This window comes from Pomacea canaliculata, linkage group LG13 (assembly GCF_003073045.1).
Source record: "Pomacea canaliculata isolate SZHN2017 linkage group LG13, ASM307304v1, whole genome shotgun sequence".
NCBI classification, from domain to species: domain Eukaryota; kingdom Metazoa; phylum Mollusca; class Gastropoda; order Architaenioglossa; family Ampullariidae; genus Pomacea; species Pomacea canaliculata.
Window position 1 is genome coordinate 8,144,240 of NC_037602.1, and position 27,009 is coordinate 8,171,248.

At 41.6% G+C, this 27,009-nt stretch overlaps 2 protein-coding genes across 15 annotated transcripts in view; one reads left to right on the forward strand and one right to left on the reverse strand.

The window, feature by feature from the left end:
- The window catches only part of LOC112553925 (probable gluconokinase), a 6,684-nt gene extending 1,920 nt beyond the window's left edge, over positions 1-4,764 (reverse strand). The window contains exons 1-5 of one of the 2 annotated variants that reach the window (XM_025221416.1): positions 4,385-4,764; positions 2,131-2,426; positions 1,248-1,278; positions 927-1,013; positions 364-407 (exon numbers count right to left, since the gene is read on the reverse strand). In XM_025221416.1, the coding sequence (XP_025077201.1) occupies positions 364-407; positions 927-1,013; positions 1,248-1,278; positions 2,131-2,171 (203 nt within the window). In that variant the 5' untranslated portion in view covers positions 2,172-2,426; positions 4,385-4,764. Of the gene's footprint in view, positions 1-363; positions 408-926; positions 1,014-1,247; positions 1,279-2,130; positions 3,892-4,384 lie in introns of those variants that run through there. The other variant, XM_025221417.1, reaches the window with a different exon arrangement.
- Positions 4,765-6,243: 1,479 nt separating this feature from the next.
- LOC112554016 (FERM domain-containing protein 5-like) overlaps positions 6,244-27,009 on the forward strand; it is a 55,069-nt gene continuing 34,303 nt past the window's right edge. For 5 of the 13 annotated variants that reach the window (XM_025221575.1, XM_025221574.1, XM_025221580.1 and 2 more), the window contains exons 1-3: positions 6,246-6,497; positions 14,411-14,515; positions 14,928-14,970. In XM_025221575.1, the coding sequence (XP_025077360.1) occupies positions 6,408-6,497; positions 14,411-14,515; positions 14,928-14,970 (238 nt within the window). In that variant the 5' untranslated portion in view covers positions 6,246-6,407. Of the gene's footprint in view, positions 6,498-14,410; positions 14,516-14,927; positions 14,971-27,009 lie in introns of all 13 variants that reach the window. The other 8 variants (XM_025221583.1, XM_025221584.1, XM_025221585.1 and 5 more) reach the window with 4 other exon arrangements.

The following is a 27,009-nucleotide window of genomic DNA, read 5'->3' on the forward strand; positions in this document are numbered from 1 at the left end:
TTCACCTTCCACAAAAAAACTCTCCTTCATTCTCCTCCCAGCACCACCCTCATAGACTAGCATAAACTGCAAAGTCTTGTGAAAGAAACCAACTTTTCTTTGAAGACCCTCTTTTGTTCATATGAATCTGATTTCTTTCTTCCCTTCTGGTCATAATCTTTCTCCTGAATCTGCACTATGCCAAGGATGTGATGTGATCCTAACAAGTATGCACATAGGCACAAGCATTTCCCACAGAAATTCTTTCATTGTTAGTTGAGGGTTTGTCATGCATGTTGAGCACACAGCTGCATATGCATTTGGCTGCTAGATCACTTTATAACAGAATACATAAGTGCATGCACAATGAGCAAGAAAGCTTACCTTTTGATAAAATCATGGATTGCAAGCAACCAAGGAACTCTGTCCTGCAAACATCAGTACAAAAAAGAGTAAGTCCAAATTAATTTCACACAACTTCTACTTTATAAGTAGACATATTTAAAAATTAACAAAATATCAAGCATGAAATTAATTAAATGTTGAAGACCAGTTAACAGAATATATAGTGACCTTAACCATCTCATTATAAAAACACATTGTGCTCTTTACATCGGGGTGAGGGAAAGGGAAGAAGTATGTTGATCTAAGTTTTATTTCTGATGTCATGAAGGCAGCAGGCAGTGCTAGAGATTAGACTCATGCAACAATCTTTGGATTATTATGAAAAAAAATGATTGCACCTGAGTTTTCCTTTAAAACATTTTCATCCTTCTTCATACATAAAAATGGCAGTATGACTTGTTGACTTTCTTAAATTATGAGCACTTTGGATGGTAACTAGAAACAAATGTTTATAAACTCAGCCCTGGACTCTAAGATTTAATTCATAAACCTTTGATAGTAAACTCATTAGCATGCACAGACAATAAAGATTATGAAACCACCTCATCTGTAAGAGGAATACCAGAGGACATCTTGAGCTTATTCTCGCTTGAGTGAAATTCATCAGCATCACGAAACACACAATGCATCTGAAAACAACAAAAAATGATATTTTTTAAAAAATAAGAATTAAAAATGGTAACTAATTGTTTTGAGGTGATACATCAAACTTTTATAAAGTATTATAACTATTATTATTTACTGAACTGTCCACTCTGTAGTCTATCTTTACTTCACCTTTTCTCTCTGCTTTAAAATCTCTAGTTTCACTGATCAGTAATTTACAAAAAAATTAATATAATGAAAATCTAGGTGAGACTTACTTTGGCTGCTAGTGCCTTCCCTACTGTGGATCTGAAAGGTAAAAAAATCAGTTTGCATGGGAAAAACATATATGTGATCATAAACAATATATGTATGTTCAGTTTTAAGAGTCTGAAAATGTAAAGGTCTAAGGTCTCATCACATACCAAATGCAGGATGATATTTCATCACTGCTTTTGGATGTAATGAACAGAAACACGAAGAAAGCTGTTTCTAATGTCTGTGATCCTAACGTTAACACAAAGACTAAAATTAATGTGTACTTTCTTTTGCAAATAGTCAATAAAACCCTCAATGATTTTAACTGAGGGTCTGAAAACATTTGCTTTTCATGGATGGGAAGCACTGCTATATGCACAGTTACAGCATTAACTGCATCATTTTGATTCACACCGGGTGCCACTACAAATTTTTCCACTTAAGTGCATAAATTAAACTGCACACTTTGTATTGTTATCAAAATGTGTTGCACAGAACCTATGACTAAAGACCAACCTGAACGGTTTGCAATTTTTTTTCTAGGTATCAGTAGACTGAAATTTACAGGTTAGGTTTATGTCACCGACATCTACCGATATCTGCAAAAAACGCAAACCATTCTGCTTGGTCTTTAACCACGAACACACCGTGCTTTATTACGACTGATCTGTTCAGGGTACTGTACCACAAACTAATATCTCGCCCAATACACGTCCATGGCTAAACTAGGACTGCTCAATGTCCACTCACTCAACTTGTATGCACGGTCTATTATATGCAACTTGTTCTGCTAATTTATATCTTTACATTTCTGTGTGTGTGTGATAACCTTTCGAAAGTTTAAAACAGGTCAGAGGCAAAGTACGCTCCCCTTGACCACGATTACTAACGGGACTAACATACTTTCCGCTTCCGCAAACACCCATCAGCACGACGACAACCATGGCTGGACGATGGTGACTGCAGTCGTTGTTGCTACGGTCTTGATGAAGATGATGCAGCAGCGGGCCGTCAGGTCAGCAAAAAGTGGAAAAGAAAGAGTCACGTGCAGGTTGTCCTTGACACGTTTCAGTAGCTCTGTTGAACTTCGACCTACTTCCCTTGGTAAGGCTCCGTACTGTTGCTTAAAGGCCGATGTCGAAGTGGGCGTGTTTTCAAATGGTTTCGCCCATGTTTCTCCAGTCAAGGGAGGGGCAAACCTTTGCGATAAACGCAACATGAAAATACACACTGTTAGCTCTAGCATAAAAAAATAAAACCCCTATAAACTGTAATTATAGTAACTGATGGATTCTATGGGGTGCCAAGAAGGGAATATTTTCTCTATAGCTATACAATGCATTTTATACTTCTTTCTATTGTTAAACAATTCATGCTTTATTTATACAATTTAATTCTTTAAGTATAAAATGCATTCTATAGCTAGAGAGAGAAAAACCAAAGTATTTCATTTATATTATACTCAGAAGTTGCTATATCCAATTCATTTTATATATATAATTATATGGGATTTGGCAGGCTTTTGTCATCAGCAAATGCTCAGAAAGGCAGCATGCATCCTATTTCTGATCATGTGTTGGCATGTGAGTTTTCACTCTTGTGGTCTGGCTCTAGCTGTATGTAGAACCAATCGTCACTGCAACCCATTTATTCCTCGTGCCATTCACTCGATAAACTCTACTGGCTGTGATTTTGTACTAACTTGAGGTGGCCTGGGGTTACCCACTGAATCTGCTGTTGTTAGGAATGTGTGTGTGAGAGAGAATGTGTGTGTGTGAGAGAGACACTATTTTAACATGTTCATTTATATCATCTCTTTTATATCATGTGTATGTATATATTATTGCTAGCATGAGCACTATTTTGAATTGCCCCTGGGGATCAATAAAGTTGCATTGCTTTTTAAGGCTCTTCACAGCTTAAACAGAAACCATTGTGCTAAAATTCAAAAGATGTCATCTATGTGATAATGTGATCTATGTATAAACCTGTTTTATCTGTATGATGGAGGTCACAAGAGGTCCCACAAAAAATGTTTCTCCCAGGTTATCAAATAAATGTTATCATATCATGATGGACTGACGTGCCTCCCTAAAAAAAGTACTCTGTAATCTGGACAAAAAGGATGAAAAAGTGGTGGAAAGAGGACAACACAGGTAAGAGACTATGAGAATGAGAGAAAGAGGTGGGGGAGGGGATATGTCCTTTCTGAAATACCAGTTGTCCCAAAAGCACAACAGAAGCAGTAATAATAATACACTGAACAACAATAGCAGAACAGATCTAATTTCAATCTTAAAAATAAGTCACAAAGTACATACATAAATACAAACAATATTTACCACATAAAGATTTTCTAAATATGTTGATAAAACAGACGAGGGCTATCAACCACAAGTGAATATTAAAACACTATATCACTACATAACATTGAAGAACACAGGTCAAAGCATCCATAAAAGTGCATACATATAGTTGTTCTCCACAAATAAATACGATATATGCTTTTGAAATGAAATGAAACATAAAGGAAAGGGAGGTGGGCCAAACACAGGGCTGAACAATATAGCCACTCAAAAAATCTCCAATGAAGTGATGCTAGTCACCTTTAATTATCTCCAAAGCTAGCAGTCAATATGCTGCCTGCCAAAAAGGCCTTCAGTTATTTTCTTCTTTTTTTTTGTTTTGTATAGGACTCATAGTTCATGACTGTTGAACAATTTACTTATTAAATGAATTGTTCAGCCAAGCTGGTGAACAGCTTTGGCAGTGATGTTGAAATTAAAAAAAAAAAAAAAAAACACTGACATTTTTGAACATGTAAAAGGGCAAACACAAGCCAAACAGCTTTTCCACATTGAGAAAAAAATGTGTGTTTTGCATTCCTCATATGTCTGTATCTTCATGACTTATCTTGTGTGGCTGGAATCACCAGCAATGAAAGATCCAGAACAAAGCCAGTGTAAAAAAAAACAAAAAAACAAAAAAAAAAACCAAACAAACAGTGAACAGAAAATATATCTGCAAAATTAGTGAATAATTGGTGACCACATCAGGTCAAAGTCCAAGTGAAATATCACTTGACTAATAAATGAATTCTTCTTCTTCGACTCTAGCTAAGAGCTATAACTATTTCACATAAAATCAGCAAACATACCTTTGCCACAACCTCACAGTGGAACCAGAGGAGGCTGTTGCTACTAGAAGTTCTGATTGTTTTGAAAATTTTTTAGACCTGCTTCCAATGTACACGGCTGCAGACAGTAACTGACCTTAAATGCCCAAACAACACAGTATGTTTTCCCCAGTGCTAACAAAAGAAATAATGCAATCATAAGGCTACATATCAATCAAAGCTCATCATTGACATCTGTTTGTATATTAGGAGCAACAAACAGTCAGGAAAGATAGGATCCCTAACATATCCAAATTTTTGCCCCAATCTGCACAGTTTGCACGATTGCAGCCTGAACTAACACTACACGTACGGACGACGACCACCATGTTGTTTGGGTTCTTGGCATCGCAAACCATAACTACAAGGGAGGTAATGCAGAGAAAGGGGAATAACACATTTAAATAGCTGTTATTAATTTTTATCCACCGACCCACGAATTCATACCAGTGGATTTGTTATTTCTCCCCATTACCCCCATACACAGTGACACACATTAACAGCTTCAAATGCATCATATAAATTTTTAAGAATGTTGTGTCTTCATTAGTTTTTAATTATATTGATGTATACAATAATATATAGTACCTCATACATACGACATTAACCCGTTCCACAACCGAGCTCTCATGTATAAAAGCTCGTATATTAAAACTATTTTTTCCTACACAAAATAAAGGAAATAGGATTAATGCGTTCCAACTCTCCCATAACAACCGAATGTAAATACGGTATAATAATTCATAACTGTATAGTAAATGTTAATGACACGCGCATTGTCTCGATCATCTATATTATTTACGTTATTGTACGCTACTTACGCTGTTAAAAACTCAAAACATTTAGATTTTCACTAAGACTACATTTTATCACTTTTAAAATCTTTTTTTCATAACTTTTTAACTTAACATATAAACTTAAATACTACGACTTTATTCATCACTTGTTTTTGAATGTTTTTGCTCACTCACCTCCTGCACTATCAGAGCAAGAGTGGTCAAGCGCTTTACGCTACGACATATTGTTCAATGACACACGAGCTCGTATATCGCATTTCTGCTCGTAAGAACAAAATTTCCACGAAATTTTGGCTCGTCTCTCGATTTACTCATATAGTCTTCCCCACCTCCGTTGCGCTCCCGATGACACATAACGGAGGTGGGGTAGGTGCACTAGCTCGAGGCCAACGTTCACCGCTCTCTCCCTTTCTGTTCGCCCTCCCACACACTTTACACACAACTAGCCAACTGACTCACGAAGTACCACGTACGTTAGTACTGCATGGTTCTGTGCATAATGGCATTTAACTCATCGGAGCACTGCATGCATGAGTGGGTGGGACCAATTTTTTTCTCACAACATTCAGTTCATACAAACTTTCTGTATATTAAGAGGTTAATTGTCGTTATAATAGCAGTTGCACGTATACAGCCCTCCCGAACATTATATAACGCTTAAAACGTAATGATAAAGGTGTTCAAGAGAATAATATATAGGTATTGCTTACAATCCAAAGACGACAAGAACATAAACAATATTGCGCAAAGTCAACACTTTAATAAGGGGCTAGGAAGCGGGTGATCTGATAACGGGAAATGACACAGATCGAGATGTGCTGTTTATACTGACGTAAGAATTAACGCTGCAGTATGCTCGCTGGTGACTCTTTGTCGGATCCTCGCTGCTATATTGGGAAAGAAATTAGGTGAAAATTTGTCTTTCTTCTCTACTTTTCTACCCTCAATGATACATCGTAACCGAACCAGGGAGATGGGGAACCCCTATACCTGCCACTGCTCATCTGCTACGTAACAGTCACGGTGTGTAGGTCGGTCACCTGCCGTGACCTTGCAGTCACGTGATCAGTGAGCGCCATCTTGAGATTAGGGCAGGAGTCTCGGTCCGGCTTGGTGCTTGCGTAGTAGGGTTAGCGGCTGTCAGTGTGCGTTGCAAACAGGTTCTGGTGGTGCGAGTCGCGGCGTCCGTACTCAAGCGTACTTCCACAATGTTCCGGAAAAAGAAGAACGATGTGCAGACGGAATATACCTGCAGTGTCCGCTTCCTGGACGACGAGCCGATGCAGTTTACGTTTAAGGTAAGTGCAGGGAGAGTTTTCCCCTCCCACCCAGCGTGTTGACTTGATACCTATCTACCGATTACTCATTTCGCACTTGAGATTGACAGCCGGGGTGTCACTTCAAAGCAACCCAGCACGTTTCTCACGGGTCTCGCTTTGCTTATTATTGATTATTCGAATAGATCGTCAGTGAATGACGACGTGTTCATGGAATTTGTGAATCACTGAATCAAAGACTTAGGAGTGCAACTTTTAGAAGGAACCACGAATTAGATGCAATTCGTTAAAGGGGTTGTTTGTTTGGCCGTCATTGCTGACTGGTGTTTGCTTCTGCATGGGCGCTATTTTGTTGCGTGTGCCGGGTGCTCCAGCATATGTGCTACAGGCAAGCAGCAAATGGGCGTGACATTTGGGGATTCCGACAGTGTTGAAAGAGCGGGGATCGCGGGCAGGCCCATCCAAGGATACGGGAGCGATTTCTCCAGTTTCTTGTGTAGTTCTCTCGGAAAAAGTAGTCGTCTGTAATATTTATAAATGTTTGTCTGTAGATGGCTGGAAGTGGATAGTAATACATAGTTGGTAGAGCAAGGGTCTGGTCAGAGGCTTAACTTTGCCCTGGGACAAACTAACAAACCAAGGCAATATTGATTTTCCTATTTTTTTAAGCCACTATGATACATCAGTAGAGCTGTGTTGGATGGGGTCGCCTAGTTGCAGATTCCATTATTAGACTACTTTGGTGGTTGGCAAAGTGAGGAGCCTAAATTGGCTGTTTTTCGACATGTCAGGGTGATGCGTCTTATGCATTTCTTGGGCACAGTTTGATATTCAATTCTGTCCACAACAATTAATTCAAGAGAACAGGTTCTTATCTAGATAAGCCATTATAACCCAAATCCATTAAAAAAAAAACTTTTTAAGAATGATGGTAAATGTTGGAGAATGGAGGAGGAGAATAAGGTGTGTGGGGTTCAGGTGCTGGGAGATGGGGAGGTTACAAATACATGCATCAATGAACCTCACAAGTCTTTAAAACTAAAATATTCTTTAGTAAAAGATGGTACCGTTAAACTGTAATTGTCTATTGATTATTTGTATGTTATGGGGATGGAAGTATGCTTAGATGGATGTTAGTGGTACATGTGTCTCGGACACTGGACCCTTCCTTGAGACTTTCACATTCCTCATAAAAGTCAAGCATACATCTTGTGCTGGGTGCAAAGGGGGTTGTCTTATTTACATTCTAGTTACTGGTCTGAACAGACAACCTGCTCCAAAGCAACAAGAAAAGCATATGCATGCATTGAGACATTATTTGATCATAACTGAAACAAGTTTCATCACTCTGCAGTATTTTCCATCCATAAAATGGAAAGGATTTTCAGCCCCCTTTTCCAATTACAATTATTGGGGGATTTATTAAACTGTCTCACAAAAAAAGTGCACATTAGTTTACATGAGTTAATTTTATTGTGATCTAATTCTTGAGTTGAAGAATCTACTATAATTCTAATTACTAGTTCTATGTTTTTATGCATGTAAAACTATCCCACTGATATTTGATGACAAGTAATGCTGAATTTTTTTTTTTACCTGCTTTATTCCAAAATATTTTATGTGACAAGACCTTTAATCTCTTGCGTTTTCAGACTCCCACCAAATTGTTTTCTTATCCCCTTGACAAATTTGCTTTACATAATTTGGATGTCTTATGTGATTTATGCACATGATGAGAAAGACCAGGCACAAAGTTTCTTGTTATAGACAATGCTGGTGATTATAACTTGCACTGCACACTCCACCTCATTACTGTGTAGTAGCCCCCTATTATTGCTTTCTTCTAGTCTTGTTATTCCCTGGAGCTTGTTACTTATCAGACGGTAGTGTCAAAGCATTGTGAAGTGTATAACTGTTCTGTGTTGTGAGTGGGAGTGTGCATGACTGAGAATGTGTGTGTGTAACTGACATGCAGCTACTCATAAGAGACTGTTTGTACATGTGTATGTCTTTGCCCAAATTCCCTCTACAGAGACAGGGTAGTTGGGGAAAAAAAATGGGGTAATGAACTGAGAGCAAATGACTTGATGTAGGCCATCTGCGGCATCTGAAAAGTGAAAGGACCTACATTATTAGGCTCTGGCAGGCCAACAGCATAAATAAGTGGACAACAATATTGATACAAATCTAAGAAGAATATCTTTATATTTTTAAACAACGGGACTGGAAGTACCATGCATGTGGTGTGTCAAACTATAGTGGATAAACCAAAAGGAAAAAAATTATGTTGATTTTGTTCTTTACAGTGTTCAGACAATTGTGTTAATGATAAAATGGGATGCTCATTTTATTGCTGTCATTGCATGGGAAAGGGAAGGGTTGATTCAGCACAGAGAGAGAGAATACAAATATGAATACAAATTTTTATTGATTTAGCCATCCACCCACATTTAGAGTGGACATCAGGTTGGTGTTATGTGTTAGAATCTTGGGATGGAACATCTCACAAGTGATTACACAATCAGTGTGGATTATATACAAAATCTATTTATACATTTTAATGTTAAAGGGTGTGCAAAAATGTCTGACCACTGAGACACATTATGAAAAGACAAATTACTTTTTGAAAATGTATACAAAAAGCATACAACTAGGAGAGGCTAACTTGTCACATTGCAGTTTCTCCATTCTTATGCTTGATTATGGTAGTTTGCAAGGCGTAAGCATGATATATGAACAGATATGGGTGATAAGTACAGCAAAAATCTTAAATGAGATGGGAATTTATAAAACTCTCCATCTCTCCACTAAAAGCAGTGCTTGAAATGGGGCCAATTTTAAATCAATAATTCTGAGAGAAAAAGAGGGGTAAGAGGTTGGGGTTGAGGTTCAAAAATAAAATATGGAAATTAAGAACCAACACTAACATTTGATTTGATGACAACCAAGAAGCCTTTGAACATGGCAGCATGAATTGACACTTTAATTTTTTTGTATAAAGTGTAAAAGAAAAGAGAAGGAGGAAAAAAGATCTCAGAATAGCTCACAGTCTGTCTTTATTTATTTTTGGAATAAAAGCTTTGATGTCCACGGCAGCACCAGTAACGCACTCATCGTTTGAGAATTGATACTGATGGAAAATGCACAAATCAATTAGTGTCTGAGATTTAAAAAAAAACCCACCAACAAAACAATCAGATGCCAATTTCCCATGGACAGCCAACAGTGGAGATGAACGCTACTTGCAAATCAGATGACCTTTTTTTAATATTGCCACCGTATTTTTGCAGGACAAATATAGTCCAGTGGTTGTGCACTAGATTTAAGAAAACAAAAACTAGTTATTACAGGTAGCACAGAGAGTTCAATGACCATCATTCTTTTTGGGTTGGGAACAGTTTACATTGTCCATTTTACTTTATATCGCACATGCACATGTGCACACCGAGAAGTTGATGATACAGATAGCTTTGTTTTTCTCTCATCACATTTCATGGTTTTGTTTCTTGAGCCATTGCTTTGAACATCAAGCAGATCGTTGAAGTAGGAATGCAGGAGAGATCATAGGCTCGGCAATTCATGACTTTATTATTTGGGGGAATCAGCCTGTTTTTTCAAGAAACTGTTCTTACAGAACATAAGAGAAAGTTGGGCCATTTAGTGCCATTCGCTACCTGAAAATGTTGGGATATATTTATTGAAATGCTTCACTGCCTGCAGCTGTAGACCATCTTAATTGCAGTTAACCTCACTGTGATTGTGGTGCTTATGCTCTTGACCTTATCAAGCCCCTGGGTCTCTCCACTGAGGGGTACCAGTCAAGGGACAATTAAATAAATAGTGCTTATTCTGCCACCAGCTGACTCTGTTCATTTTTCTTCGAAAGTAGTGGGGTGTTCAGTCTAAGGGCTGGTTGTCAACTAGTTTCTAAAAATTTATGTAAATTGTAATGCCTAAAAAATACTAATAACTAGAGGCCCAGTCTTGTAGGTAGTTTTATCTGTCATTTCTGGCCATGGGGATCAATGACATTGCAAGATAAAAGTTATCACTAACCACTTGTTTTGTGTGAAGATGATATCCAGTGGATTTGCACTTGAGCAAGAGAATAAAGAAAGGAATAATCCAATGTCAAAGGTATTGGCTGAGTGACCTCTGTTTATGTTGTGAAGCAAAACGAAAGACTGAATAAGATAAAAGTTTATGTGATAGGGATGGATAAAGTAAAGGAATATTATGGCCAGAAAAAGATAGGAGTATGGGGGTTTTATATAATTGTACTAATGCTCTTTTTTATTGTAAATTTTACTGTTTCACGCAACAGTGGATAATAGGCTAGAATCATGTTGCTTTACTCAGTGTAATATTTTCTACAGAGATCTGTTTCCAAAAGCCATGATATGAAATTTTATTGCTTAATTTTCGTGTAATGCATTTCCAAAATAGGCTGAATCTGATGCACTTCTGAGTGTCTTTCCTCTTCTTTTATGCCATACAATTTTCATTCTCTTTTTAATGCTTCTATATTTAGTCACTTGCTCTGCCAGAAATCTCTCATGATTAAACTGTACTTGACACGCCCACACACTCAGGCCCACCAGTTTGCTTCCAAGTGTTTTACTGTTCAGCCGCTGTAAGGAACAAACATTTCCCCCTGCACCCAAGTAAATAATACCTTGTATGATGTACAGTGGACAAAATTATATGTGCTTGTTTGCTCTAGTTTGTTATGCAAACATGCATAACTTGATTGTGTGGCAATGGGTAGCTTTAGCTTGTTTTATTATAAAACACACTTTTTTAAACATAGCTTTAGTCTGTAGCAGGTTACACCTGAGTGACTAGCAGGCAGCTATAAAGTAACATTAGATGTTTAAAAAGTGCTGGATGTTTGTGCTGAAAGCTATCTGGCATAGTGCAAAAAGTCCACCTGACCACAGTTTCAACTTTGTCCCACATTGTCTTGCATAGAATGTTTTAAACCTCCATAAAGTATTGTATTTTATTATGATCATCATATAGAATCATCCTGATAGGGGAAATTAAAAAAAAATGTCAAATTTCCTGTTACTATTTGCATTTAGGCGTTCACAAGGTGATCATAAAAGAGCCATTTTTGTGCATAGCAGAGTCAACTAGACATGGCTGTTAGAGTTGAGTTGTTGACTGAATGTACACTTTCTGATGCATGAAAGTGCAGGGGAGGGGGAGGTTGGAAGAAAGATTTTTATCAATAGCTATATTGTAATCGCCTTTTTAGATGGCAGGAAAGACATGGTTGGTAACACAGGTGAGGATTAGAACACGAGAGGGTTTTTTTTAGTGAACAGATGTGTTAACCCTATATGGGTACTTTTATGCCATCAACATCTGCATGCAAAGTGTGATTTGCTGCTTGCACCTTAATGCTTACAAATATTACAAATAGTCTGTTATAGCTTCATCATAGTTCATCCTTATGCCAATTTATATATTGTAGTTTCTTCATCCTTATATTCACTTCTTATCCTGCACCACCTTGCTTGGTGTATCATTCTATGGTGGTGAAGGCCAAGTCTGTTTTTAGATACAATGGAAGCAGCAGTAGTTGCATTCCTGTTTGTTCTGAATATTTTTGAGTTAATAGATCTTGTATGCTTAAGTCTCTGTTGCTTGTGGGGGAAGGGAGAATGTTCTGTGTGCTGAAAGGGTATAGGGATTGTCAATCTTTCATTGATTTTGATGGAAAGGGTGACAGTCTTTTGAAGGTGGGAAATCCACAAAAAAGTGCTCATTTTAGGATGGCCGAATTAGATAAACACATGACAGCCACATAAAATACCTCTGAGACATCTAGAACAGCACAGTGTATTGTTCTAAATATTCAGACAAATCAGATATTGTTTTAAATACAGATGCTATTTGCATCAAATGACAAGTGATGGATACTATTTCAAGTTTTGATTAGGATAAGGTGACCAGACGTTTTGGGGGCGAAAGCGGGACACGTGCCGATGATGGTGTCGTCACCGTCAAAGAACCCCGAAAAAAGTGATTTTTAAAGACAACTGAGACCTTTGATGGACTTGCCAGAAAGCCAGAAAGCGGGACATGGGGCGTCCCGCCCGATGAGCAGGCGAGACACGAGGTCAAAAGCGGGACTGTCCCGCCTAAAGCGGGACGTCTGGTCACCTTAATTAGGAACTCCCTTTGGGTGTGGTAGGTTCTCGCCATCATCCATAGGAGACTGTGAACTTTGACCATGCATAGGGTGCTTGCACCACTTCCGTCTGGGTCCATGGTCTGGAGAAGGTGTGGTCTCTAATCTGTGTAAGCATGCATAGTCGTTAATGTTAATGGCATACTAATAAACAGTGGCAAGATATAAGAAGTAACATGACAGTACTTTTCAAGAAGAACAAGACTAGTTTGGTTACATTTTTTGTTTGATTTGTGTGATAAGTTCTCATGATTTGTACCATGATGCATCTGCACACTTTTGGAATTGATCAAAGTTAGCAAGTGCATGCCTTGTGCCAGTAGTATCTTTGTTATATTTGTGGCTATTGAATGCAGACCATTTTACAAGCGTTTTTACAGGGCTGATTGCTGAACTTAAGTTTTGTTACAGGAAAGGTTCAACTCCAGGCTCCTTGGTAAAGTTGTTCTAAGCCTACAGAGAAGTTTGCTTGACCTCACCCACCTACATATGTGTGTGTGTGAAAGGGAACGAGGAAATTTTTTCTGTTAGTGAAGCACCTGCTGGGTCTGAATGTCACAAACCTTGTCACTGCTGTGAATGAATTACAGACAATGACACTACACTGCATAGACCTTCAACATCAAAGTCAGAAGGATCTTTCAGGGGATTCTAAAATATCTTGTCCACTGCTAAATATTTAAATACTGTTAGGTTTTATTCACCTTCTTTATTCCCTTTTCAGTGTATTTTTTGAGAGGGAGAAGATAGTGATTTTTTTTTTTAGTTGTTATACTTATCCACTAACCTTTGTGGTTTTAACTAGTCCTATATTGCTAGAGCATCGTATTTCTAGATTTTTTCATAAGTAGATTTGATGTTGATATTTGGTCTTTTTTTTTTTTTGCCATGTGGAAGCATTTAAAATAAAGTATGTTGTCAAGGAAACGGTGGCCTCATGCTAACAGCATAAACATGAAAGAAGCAGATAGGATACAATATGTGCCTCAATAAATCTAAGAGTTTTTTCATATGGAAGATATGTTTCAGTTAAATGAATGTAATAGTGACATAAATTTTAAAGGACAAGCAAGGAGCATCCATTGAGGGATAGACAGGACACATATGAGTACATGATGGAGCTTGGCCATTACAGTCACAAGTCACAGTGCCATAACATATCAAAATAGCTGTAAATGTGACTTTAAGTAATGCTTTGACTTTTTAATACCAGCATATAGTCAAATCAGAAGTGTAACTTTCGTCATGATTTAACACTAGAGATTCTCCAACACATCATCCATCTCCTCTCATTTTATAGTATTCATGTGGATTTCCATCTTTTGCACGAACTTAGCTTACTCCTGGATTTTTTTTCTTTTTTTTTTTCTTTTATATAATACTTGCCGTGGGTGACCTGTGATCTCTAATGTATTCTGCCAGTATCTGTGTGATGGCCACATAAAGCATCTATTTTGTGACACACAAGCTGGAATAAAAAAATACTTGATCCAACATTTAAGGCAAAGTAGCAATGCAAACTGTAGAAATTAGTATGTGCTAGTTTGTATTACTGCTTAGAGTTAAGCTTTCAGCAAATGAGATGAATGCCTGTTCGGGTGTCTACTTTGTCTACTCAACAGACTTGAGTATATAAATCTTAAAATGAACAGGGATGCGTACATTTGCTTCCCTTTTAGAAATAAGCAGGATTACCAGATCCCCACTTTAAGTTGTATTGATACTCATGTTGCAGAAAGACACTATAGGTCAATGGCTGTTGGACCGTGTCTGCGAGAAGTTGAACTTGATGGAGAAAGACTATTTTGGGCTGCGCTATGTGGATGCAGAAAAGCAACGGGTAAATGATACTAGTGCACTTTTGTATGATTGCTTAGTCTTCAATATTTTGATTTCGGTCATCTTTCTGCTTTCGTCTGAGAAAAGTATATGGCATTTTATTCATGTTTCAAAATAAACGAAGAAACTTGCACCTGTATTTGTGACAAGGGAACATGATACTTGTGCCACCATTTTGTTAGGTAGGTAGAATTATAGACCATTTTTTTTTTTTTACTATTAAAGGGATTAGCAAGGGTGAAATTTCTGGTTTAGCTTAGCTGCATCATTGCACAATCATTAACGGTAATGGAAGTGAAGCATTGTGTTGTACCAGTTGATTCTAGAAGCATCTATTACTGATACATTGTAAAAATAAAAGCATTAAAGCACTTTTAAGATCATGACATTTGCGTAATTTTTTAACATTTCAGCACTGGCTGGACCCTCTGAAAACTGTTTACAAGCAGCTAAAAGGTGAGTTGCTACTTTCTGAGGAGAAAGTTCACTTGCCTCAGATGTTTTAGTTTTCACTTGTTGAGCATGGCTTTATTTTGAAAAAAGACTCTACATGGCATGTAAGTAATTTGATGCTGTGCTTGAGAGAAGAGAGCTTTACATAGCCATGTTGCCCCTAAGCTATCTGGCCTACAGAGTTAACCCAGCTAACCCAAGTTATCAGTACTGTCACTCCTCCAACTAGGGCCACCGAGAGCCAGCACGGGCCCCAGGGCAGACGACGTCTCTGGGCCCCTTGTAATTGTAATCAAGAATTATTTTCCCAGCATATGATAATAAGCTTACAATTCAATTGTCAATATCTACATTTCATTCAATAGCATAACATAGATAGCAAACATTATGACAAGTGCACTAGGATCTACATCACTGCTTGAGCATAGAGTTGTTTACATGTGAGTGATTAGTAAATGAGGGAAAATGACGTTAAAGGATCAAACTTGTAGTACCTTGCTTCATAGAAAAAATCCCCAGAGTGAGGAATGTTACTGTCAACCTTTCTTTAAAAGAAGAGTAAAAGAAGAAGGCCAGGTCCCTTTCACAGCCACGGGCCGGATACGCCAGACTCCCGTCCCCACACCTCTTGTCAGGCCTGCCTCCAACCCACCTGTACCCTCATCTTTTTCCAGTTTTTACCTCCCTCTCCTTTATCCAACATACAGGTATTTTAGAGTGCCATTTTTTTTTTCAGTTAACATGTTGTCTTTATTTTCTTCATCCTTCTACCTTTCCCACTTACCCCATCCCCACTCTGCTTGCATTTAACAGTGATTTTAAGGAGGAGGGGGGGACACCTGGAGTCCCAATCTTTCTGAAGATGTAAGTGACGAAGTGGCTGTTTTATATAGAAACTTTCGTCTTGATTCTAGATCTGTGGCCTTTGCTGCCAGAATTATCTTTTTGCTAAAGATTTAAATTTTCAAGGAGAAAAAAAAAGACCACGAATGAGTTACTTTCATTGCAAGTAGCATTACAGAAAACAGACCTATTATATCAAAACAGGCTCAAGAATTCTGGCCTACTGGCAGTGCTGACCTCAGGGGTAATGCTTTCAGGTCCTTATGGGACTGGGATCGTTTGCATGAGCATTGATATTTTTTTCCTCCATTCTTCCACAACCACATTGACTGCCTCAGCTCAGGATAGTTGTGAACTGTAGTCAGCCCCTTGTTGCCCTCACACTAGGCAGATCTTCTATCTATTAATGACTTGCATTTATTAGACGGCGACGTTACATTCCTAGGCTGTTCCTGTGCACTCTAGGAACACTGTATGTGTGCACATGCACACACTTGCATTCATGCGTGGAATGCTGCAGGTGAGCCTAGTAGATTGCAACAACAAAACAGGTGAAAAGCCTACAGCCGTGCAGTTATCTGAATAACAAATGTATTGCAGTGTTAAATCAAAAAAATTTGCAATGCACCGCTCAATGTTACTGGGAGTTTCAGCACCTTGTGTTCAGTTCCATATCCACTTTCATGGGTAACAGAATTGTCACCAGGATGGTCTCCATTATAACCCACCTAGAGCACCACTAGAGCTACCTGCTTGGTGCCCAGGATCACTAATGCAGGTCTTTATTTAGGGGCTCTTTTGTCCATAGACTGTCGCTTCCCACTTTCTCTGTGTTGCGGACAACGAAATTTCAATTTCATCTTTTCAGATCCTCATACTCTTACCCTATTCCCAGGCGAGCAGTCCGGTGGCGCAACGGTTAGCGCCTGTCACCAATACAGTGAAGGTTGGCTGCCCTGAGTTCATTTCTCGTCTCGGGCACGCTGTTCTTTCTCTGCAGGTGGCATCTGTTTACAGGGCTGGCTGCTTGCTGTAATATAGCCTTAGTTGCTGGGACGGCATAAAACACCAACCACACCCCCCCCCCTATTCCCAGGCTGTAGTAATAAAATTTTGATAGCTTTTTAGCTTTGCTAGTTGCTTCAGTTGCCATGGTTTTATTAAGCCAGAAGACTTGCAGCAGAGTGCCCAAGGACATAACTGCTGTGTGGGACAAACCAGCAGAAATGCAAGTTCATAAATATTTGGTGCATTACAGGTACGGTTTTTTTCCTGCTGGAGTAATGTGGTGAGAATATTGGGGATAAAAGCACTAGTGATTAATATTGTTATGTGAAGTGAGCTGCAGGGACTCCAGCGAGAGTGGGTGGTTGTAGGACTGAAGGTCTATTGCACCTTTCCACCGCATGTTTAGAGGCTACATTTAAAAAAAATTTAAAAAAAAGGATTCTTTCAAATGATGTTATCAGGCATTTGTTGATCATTTGCCCTGTTTTACTTGTGAGAACAGTCCGCGCCAGTTCCACCATCAGTTCTTCTATTGATGGAGAATATGTGGTAATTTGTAGAGTGGTTTTTTTTTTAACAGGACGTCTGCTTTCTCTTCTCACTAGTTTTGGAGCCCCTTTTTGTCAGTGTTTTGTTACAGGGAATTTTTCACGTAGCATCGATGCATGGGCTATATATCTATATAATCAGTTGATAAAAACAAACTCATGGTATTAATATTTCATGTTTTTTATTGCCTGTAGTAGGAAGCAACCATTGTTGATGCACAGCATGTCGTTAGGGGTTAGGAGCGAAGTCGTAAAGGTTAGGGCTTAATCGAAGGGCTTGTATTTTATTTGCATGTTACCTGAATACTAATCCTGAACTATCTAGCTCCCCTGCAGCGGTGCACATGGACCAAGCAACTGAAGCAAGTAGGCTACACTATCTGTTTGAAATTAGCTGCTTTCTCCCGCCACAGTACAGATGACCCTGATTAGAAGGTCGTTGTGTTATGTTGTTAGTCTGTGCCCTTTCCTTCTCTCCTTCATCAATGACAGCAGGGAGATAGAAGCTTTTTTTTCCCATGTCGTTTGTCGCCTTCAGAATTGTTCTGTACAACTTTATGAAGCCAAAAGGCTTGTCGATCTTTTTTTTCCTCCCTTTGAAGGCCAAGATTCGGATTTCAAGGTATGCGGGATAGCGTTGTTCGAGTGTGTTTGTGGGGTATGCGAACCCCTGTGCTCAGCCAACACAAGCCACGTCCGCCTGGAGTCGTAAACGCTACCCATCCACCCCTCCAGGAGGAAGTGGATCAGAACGGGAGGGCACGTCTGTTGGGTATGGTTGTAGTTCACCAGCATTAGTGGCGCAAGGAAGGCTGTTGTCGAGCGCCACTGCCCACGTTTTGTGATAGCGCCCTAATCTCGTGAAAATCTCGAAGTGTCCTAATTTGAGCACGCTGAAAAAAGTTTAAAGTGATTTTGTCGTGGGGAAGAGGGGAATGACTTACCTGGACTATTAAGATGTCTTCCTGATTGTGTGGTGTGTGTGTGCGCGCGCGTGCGTTATTTTCAGTGTTACTTCATTACCTAGGGGATTTAAAGTATGTGTGGAAATGATGATATCGCAGCTTATTGAAAATAATGTTTGTACTGTAAATGAAGTCATTTTTACGATTAAACAATGTTTAACATCTTGACGTTTGTGGGATGGTCATTGACCGCAGGTGACCAAGAAAACTTTCGATACATGCTAGAAAGCAGAGCTTTGTTGATGTCCTGAATCTGGGCTCAGCACAAGGTAACCTGGGATTCAGATACAGGGGACACAAGTGCTCAACTATGTTCTGAATTAGAAAGCACTTGTTGTATGGCTTTGAATAGGGCTTGTGTGGAGGAAGGCGGTATCGCCCCCTAGTCTCGTATACACGGTGCAGTATGGCAGATTGAAAGAACACATCCGGCAGTCGAGCGTGATTGACCAGGAGATCCTTTCAGAGGATTGATGAAGCAGATTCCCTCTTCCGTCCATCCATCTTTCTTTCCAGTCATATATTTGCTTCTCAGTCTTGCCGTCTGTTTACGAAATATTTTCCTGAAGACAATGACAGGTATAAGTAGTTGTTGCCATTTGATGATAATTTGATGGTAATAACTACTCAAACACAAAATAATTATAATTACTCAAACACAAAAACGGTCCTTTCCCGGGCTTAACTGAAATCATAATATTTGTCACACATTTGGGCTTGACTGCAGTTCAAAAAATAAAAATATGTGTCACACAATTGTGAAACGGAAAGCCGTGTCTTCAACCCTGTCCCCCTACTTTGTCTCACAACATTTTGCTTGTTCAAGTTTTTCGTTCGCCGGGGATCTTTACACGCCAAGGATGTCGCAAACTGCTGAGTGCCTGAAGGTTTTTCGGCCGAGTTTCTCTTGCTTCTTACTTTAGACATTTGCTTAAATTTTCAGATTTTTTTTTCTCACCTTAGGAGATGAAGATTTCCGTCCATGCGTGTTTAAGTAAACAGGACTGAGTTAATTCATGACACATGCAGTTTGGCACTGGGGCTTGCCTTTTTGTGGTGCTGGATGGCATTTTCTTGCAGAGTTGCGGAGAGAGAGAGAAAAAAAAAATCTTACGGGTATGTTCACAAGGATTTGTATGTTTGTGCGTGTACTCATCGTCTGGTTCAAGAGTATGTCGACTAGCAGAGGTCTACCACAGAATAACATAAGTCACATGCCACTTCCTGTGAGTTATGCTCAGCCGCCATGTGATGCATGTTATTGCTTCGTATCTTGACCAGTTTGAACTTTATGACGGTTGGCTTGTGACAGATAATGCTGGTCTGAACAATTGAAGTAATTGCATTGTTTCGTCTCACGTTCACCAGCGTGAGTGTTGTTGATCCTACACCCGTACTTTGGGAACATAGTCTGCAGAAAAAGGAAACGCGGCACAAAAGCCAAAGTTTGCGGGGAAAGGGACACGATAACCTTAACTCCGGCCGACACACAGCCTAACTGGTCCCATGAGCGTGACTCACTCCTTCACGTGGTACCGGGCTCGGCCTCGGCCTCTTGACAGTGCAACAACTGGTTCAGTGGAAGCAGCTTTCGGAGAGCAAAAACAGTTGTCCTTAGAGCCCCTGTGCGGCTATTGATTGCCTTCTCCTCAGCCGAGTAACGGGTTGCGAACGATCAAGCAACAGGGCTCGCACGTAGGGCCAGAGCCAACGAGTGCTGCTGTGAATGTTGTGTCAGTCACGACAACAACAGTGATGTGAATGCGCTGCTGACGAGTTGTGGTTCATGTTGCATCTTCTGGCATGATTTGCCCCTTTCGCCGGTTTAATGACCAAACAATAATCACAAGATGTCTTTGTGCCACGGTCATTTAACCTGTCGAGCTAACCTTAAAGACTAAAACATATTAACATTAATTTGTGAGTCCCCAGCTCTCAACATCTTTGACATCAGGCAGCTGTATGCTTTGTATAAAAGATCATCATCATTTTCACTACCCATCACTCCCACCTCCAGAGAGAAAAAAGAGGTGATATCAGTTGTGATTAACTTTGGGATGAATCCATGTTGTCTAAGACAAGATTGTCGCTAGAGCAGTGGTTCTTAACCGGGGTTCGATCGAACCCTGGGGGTTCGGTGAGTCGGTCTCAGGGGTTCGCCGGAGCCTCCGCCACGGAGGTCAAGACACACCCGCAATTCGTGATGACACTAAAGAAGGGTTCGGTGAATGTGCATATGAAACTTGTGGGTTCGGTACCTCAAACAAGTTTAAGAACCACTGAGCTAGAGGTAACTGTTCTGCATTGTCGTGTGTGGGTTGAGACAGATGTGGCAATGTCCTGCTGCTGTCTCTACATTCGTGCGTGCGTACCGGTTTTCATCAACGGCTTCTCTTCCATACAACGCTTTGTCTTCGAGATTGCTGTCATTGTTGCACGTGGACAGCACGAGATCTGCCTGTTAATAAGCTTCCTTTCCGCTGACCTTACAGACAGGCGTGCAGCTCGAATGTGACTGCCGGACTCTCTTTTTTTTTTCCTGGGGAGGGAGTGGGGAACGAAAGAAAAAAAGTACGCAAACTAATTTCGCTGCAGGTCACAGAAATCGGTGTGGACAGTTCATGTACTCTTTCTCTGCCCTCCTATAAAAACAAAATTGTCGATTTGGCCCTCGTGATAGGACCGTCGGATCAGGGTCGTGTAAGAAGCTGTTGTGAGGAAGATTATCGGAGACAATTTTCCGAACAGTGTCGGGTGTCAGCTGTTGCTCCCGGATAACTTTACGTGTTTTTCCGACTCATGTTATTAGCCAGCTGGCATTGTAAATGAATTTTCACAGTTTAGTTTCTTTTTTTTTGGGGGGGGGTGGAAGGGGGCTTGGAGTGGCATACACAGTTGAGAAAGATGACACAGAGGTAACCTGATTGTATATGTGGCAAAAAAAAAACAACCAACAAAACAACAGCTTTTAGAGCGAGACAGTGTCGGGTCAAGGACGTAGAGTCTCACAATGTGTATGTGTTTTTTTTTTTTTGTGGTTCGACCAGTTTGGAGCGTCCGTTCACTTGTCTAAAGAGTATGGAGATCGAAGGTGCGGGTGGATGGGGGGTGGGGCCGGCGAGTGCGAACTGCCGAGTGTTTGCTCAAACTTTGACGCAGGTATCTAGGTCAGGACAGCGCTTCAGGTACGACACAGGTAATCCCGACCAAGGAGATGACAGTGACGTAGCGATGAATGGGGTGGCGGGAGACGGTGGGGTTGGGGGTGGGCTGTTGGGAGTCGCCACTGTTATCACACCATGACTGCGTGAAGCGAGCTTCCGGTGCAACTGCACTTGACAGCGATCTTCGCGAGAAAGGCGAGTTCAGGTTTCCTTCGAATATTGTCTCTCCAAACAGAGACCCGATGATGTCGCAATGCAAGGTTAACACGCATGCATTGGTGGTGGTTAGGGAAACGGGGGAATGGGTCGAGGGGTCGGGAAGGATTGCATGGTAAGACGCCTCAAGGAAGCGCGTGTGCTGGTTGGTTGGGGGGAGAAGGGGGATTCGCCTTCCAGAACGTGCGATGTCCGGCGCCGCGTCTCGGGGTTTCTCGCGAGTTTCTCGCGAATCTCCGCGAGCATCCGTTCTGCCCCTGAGGCGCTTGCTGCGGGTGGTGGTTTCTTGGCGACGGCGTGTGTACAGATAACCCGGGAGGGCGGGCGGCCTTCCGACGGATCGATGCCACTTCATAAACTGTTGCTGCCATAGCCTGCCCGTTGATGCGTGCAGGCGTGCAGTCGGAAGCGAGGCTGAAGGTGGGGAGGGAAAGGGGAGGGTCCACCGCGTTTGAGGACGTCGTTGCCTTGCGGAGGTGGTTCCTGCAGCTGAAACGCTCAGAGCTCAGTTTGTGCCTCCATGTTCCCCGCTCTTCCCGAGGGTCTGACACTTAAGATTTATTGGGTGTACGATGTACTTTGTCGTGACCTGGGTGGTTGTAATTATTAAGTGATTAAAAGGGAATGTGTGGTCAATCGATTTATCGTTTTGGTGACAGTTCTGTCTGGGAGTGAGGTTATAGGGTTTTGCCGTGACATATTCTTAGTTTTTGGCTAGGGATAAAACACCAACCTCCCCTCCCCCTCCCTTACGGTTAGAAAGCTGGTTTGAGAGATTTAATTATAGTGACATTGGTCAGCATAGATTAAAAAATAAAAGAATGCGAAGGAAGCGCGTGTAGTTGAGGAACTAGCGATGAATGACCTCTTTTGGAAGGTTAATATTTTTCTAAGTGGAGCGTACTGATATGGACTACTATACTAACCGCTCATTGGTTCAGGCAGAAATGAACGCAGTTTCCCACAGGTGGTGCAAGCAGTTGCACGAGTGCCTCTGCATCCCCTGACCCCTTTTTCAAGAGAGCGGTGTTTGATAACAACTGACACAGCAAGTTTTGCCTCAACATTGAAGTGTGATAGATAAACTTCTTCATTGTCCACCTCAAATCATAAGCGTGTTTTTTTTCTGTTATCGTTAACTCTTTAACTATAACTTGCCACTCAGATGTACCAGATTTTGATGGGGTTAGATGTGAAGGCCATACAGAATGGACGAAGAAGACTAGAACGTAGAACATAGTCAAGTGCTTTTCAGATGATGATGTACTTACACAATATCTGTAGTTACAGCATATAATTGCTGCCTCAGTTACAGAGTATTCTGTTCAATCACAAGCTTTAGGAAACTTGAAAAACCAGTGTCGCAGCTTTTTCCATTATTTTCAGCTATCCAACTAAACAAACAGTCGAAGGATCAGTGTTTTCCTTTCACGTTTCCCTCTCCTCTCCCTCCCACCCAAGAAGGAAAAAAAAGTCCGGCTAGAAAGGTTTGCCAAACTCAGATGCTGCAGTCTGCGAAAATGAAGTCGCTAGAGAATAGGAAGAAAGATTTGTCCTGAGGATGTCTGCTAGGCCACAGTTTTATCCCGGAAAGTAAAAAAAAAAAAACTTTTTCAGTCGGTGTTAATGGCCTGACATGGGGAAGAGGGGAAGGGAACCCAGAACAGCAATGTATCAGCTTTGACAGAATCAGAAATAGGACGGTCAAGAAGATCTCGGCGACAGAAATAGCCTGTTGTTACAGAAATAGAACCGCGTGCGTGCGACCGCGAGTTTTAACTGCGTTGATTGTCGTCTGCTCGCGAGTGCCTGTATATTATATATATCTTCAGCATCGCAACTTGTCTACGCTCGCGCAACCAGCAACTTTTTTCCAGACAAGTTGACTGCAGGATTATTATTTGCTTGCTATTTTGCTGTGCGGCTTTAAGGATTTGACTATTATTGTCAGTTGAAGAAGACAGGAGACGAATTTTACCTTCACAGAAAAGAGTACTGAACTCTGCAGCAGACGGTGTGCGGTGTCAAGTCAGCAAGCCGTGCATGGAGTGCACCTTAGGTTGCATGATCCCCAGCGAACGAGGCGCGGACGTGTAGTCGTGAGTCACTTCATGATGATCGCACGACAGTCTGCGACGAAATTGATATTAAAATAGCCGCCCGGCGACAGAAGTGTGGGTAACATCTGCAGGCCGCCATGTCGTAGCAGGGCAGAGGAGGTGGAGAGAAAGCGAAAGAAGGAGGAAGAATTTGTCGATTGACGTGCACATTCTTAGCCCCGACTTGTTGCCTTCGCCCAAGCCCCACACTCTACTCGTTTCCTTGATTTTGTTTTTGTATAAACTGAAAGCCTGAACTTCTGGATGACAGCCATATTGTTGTGACGTATCACGTTCAGCTGGAAACCATTTGTTTCCAAATCCTTTTTATTTTTTTACCGGTAGCGTGTTAGGGAAACGATGTTTTTATCGGAGTTGCATGCCCGCTGCATCTTTGTAGAAATTGGCACTCGTACAGTGTCTGTCCATGCAATCTTGCAGCGGCTCTCCATATGTTAATACAACATTTGTCTTTGTGTATTCATGTACTTTGCCTACTTTAGAACGTGCAAAGACTAGACAATTTGCTGATAGATAAATGCACGCACACACACCCGCACACACACACACGCGTGTTCAGGAAGATTGATTTCGCTGTTGTTATTATCATGCACACACACACACATCGGCATGCAAACTGCAAAGGACCGGAAGAGAGGTGGATGGTAGGCGGGAGGGGGAAGGGATGCAGTACAATAGCGGGAGCGGCCATGGACACAGAAGCTATTTTTGAAACAGCTAACAGTTGTTCCAATACGAACTTTTTTTTCCCTAACGGCACAAGGGAGTCCGTTATCGCCCACGTTTTTTTTTTTCTTCAAAGCGCGAGTCGCCGCACTTCCCCTTACCACAAACTAACCGGCTGGAAACCAAAACAGTTTCTTGCAGGCAGTTTTGTGCATGCACACCGCACGTATCGCCATCTCTCTCACCATATTTCTTATTTCTCTTCTCCTCCAACCAACCCCTATCCCCAGAAACTGTGTGGCCACAACTGTGAATCTTTGCAGTAAAGCGTGAATTGGTGCCCTTTACACCGGATGTAGTAGGGGCGGACTGTTGGGGTAGGTTGTATAGGAGCTACGTGTTAGCGGATGTGTGGGTAAGCGGTTCACGACACAGCCTGTGTAAAGCAGTTTTTTGCATAAGGGTCTGTTGGTGGCTAACGGGTGGCAGTCCGTTTTTTTTTTTAAATGCATTGTTGGGGGTGGATAATGTTTTTGGTCCGTATTCAAGAAGCTAAGGTAAGTAGTCGTCTCGGGTAAATCAAGGGCAAGCGTATGAGTAGTAATGAAGAACGTTCAGACTTTACTACTGACCCGTAGTGATAAATAAGTGGCAAAGATGCCCTGGAGTGAAATAATATAAAGCAATATCCGCGGGATCAGAACATGGCGTCGTAATTACGTAGACACAAGATAGTTTCCCATGATTAATTTTGCCCCCCGGGTAACGACGTACCCTCGCATCATGACTACAGCCCTGGGTTGCTGGTGGGACGGACGCGCACGTGACACTCGCGAAAAGTGATTTTTCACACGCATGCGCTCTAGCTTGCCTCCTGTGTGCCTGCGTATGCACAGAGTCCAGTGATTGTGCTTGCGAACGGATGGAGGAAGAGGTGGGAGTAACGATCAATCACTCCTCTGCCCACATCACAACGGCTGTCGTCTGTCCATATCCTTTGCCAATTACCACTTTCTCGCCTGCCGTCGTCTACTACTCGTAAATTTTGCAGCACGCAAACATCATTTCCTGCCGCCATAGAGGGTCCCTCGTCACACTCGCTTGCTTGCTGTGATACACCTGTAGTGCCGTGCTGCAGCACTATATAGTGCACTAAGGGACAGTAATACATAGTTTGTGTAGCACTCGTTTACATGTGTAATGCGCAACAAGCAACCACACGACATCTGTTGCACGCGCTGGGACAAAAGGATGCAGGCGGCTGTGACATGGTTCACCAGATTGCTGTCTGTCCGCAACCCTGTGATGCTCTCGATTGTGATCGATCCCTTGCCGTAGTGTAATGCGACACGATCGACACTATAGCGCTAGTAATGCACTGCAGACGACACTATGGTGTGGGTAATGCGTTTTAGCCGGCACTGTAATGGTAGTAATGTGAGGACGGCGGTGTCGGAGCGTCAGGTCTCCTCGAATGAACCCTGTTTCTAGTTTCACTTTGCAAATGGCCTTTTTTTGGATTTCAGCTAATTAAAGGAGAGTGCATGGTGCGTGTGCGTCTGTGCGTGCGCGCGTGAGCTTGTTTGGTAATGGCCCCTCCACCCCATCCCCTTGTTTACCCGGCTCTCTACACCCGGCCTCGCGGGCCTCATGACAAAGAGCGCCGTCTATAATTATCAGACCCAGCCAGGATTTCACTCGATTGACGCTTCTCTTGCCCACCCACCCCCATAACACACATACCCGCGCTCCATCCTCCCCACCTCGCCCAAGTCCTGCTGGCAATATGGCGTGGTGTACGTGGATGGCAGTGGTTGGCAGGCCGGTTGTTTCTGAGGGCGGGTGTGTTTAAAATGGCGGCGGCGCGCAGAAGCTGTTGCTAGAGAACGGTAGTCACAGGGTGGTGCTGGCGTCCTCAGAGAGGAAACATCCCCGCTGCCCGTCAGCGCTCGTGCCGTTCCACAAAAACGACGGCGTCGTGTAGCTTTGGTATTGTCAACAGCCGGTTATAGGTGTAACCTTTTCACTGCTCGCTGCGCGTGTTTGCACGAGCGTGTTCTTTTGTAAAGAGAGAGAGTGCACGGGGAAACCTTTTCATCATTGGCTGTGTTGTGCGTCCGTGCACGTGTGAGTGAGCAAGAAAGAGATATTATGCATGCTTGGACAAACACAGATGTTATTTGAAGGTTACAGAATTAGACGGCGATGTTTGTCTTATCACACAACACACATACGCATAGTGGTATAGTGGTATGCACAGTGGTATGTGGTTCATTCTGTCTTCTAACTACCACCTTCCCTCATCCCAAAGTCCTCAGAGCACTACCAAGGCCTTGCACGTGCGAGTATTCGCACGCGTCGGTCTGTCAGTTTGCTCGTGTGCTTTGTGTGCATCTCGTTTCACCTCGGTGACAGAGCCCTCGTAGGTTTGGCGCGCATGTGCAGCAGCTGGTGACTAGCTCAAGGCTGGACTGACAGTCGCGTGCACCGTGACTCTTACGTCATCGTGATC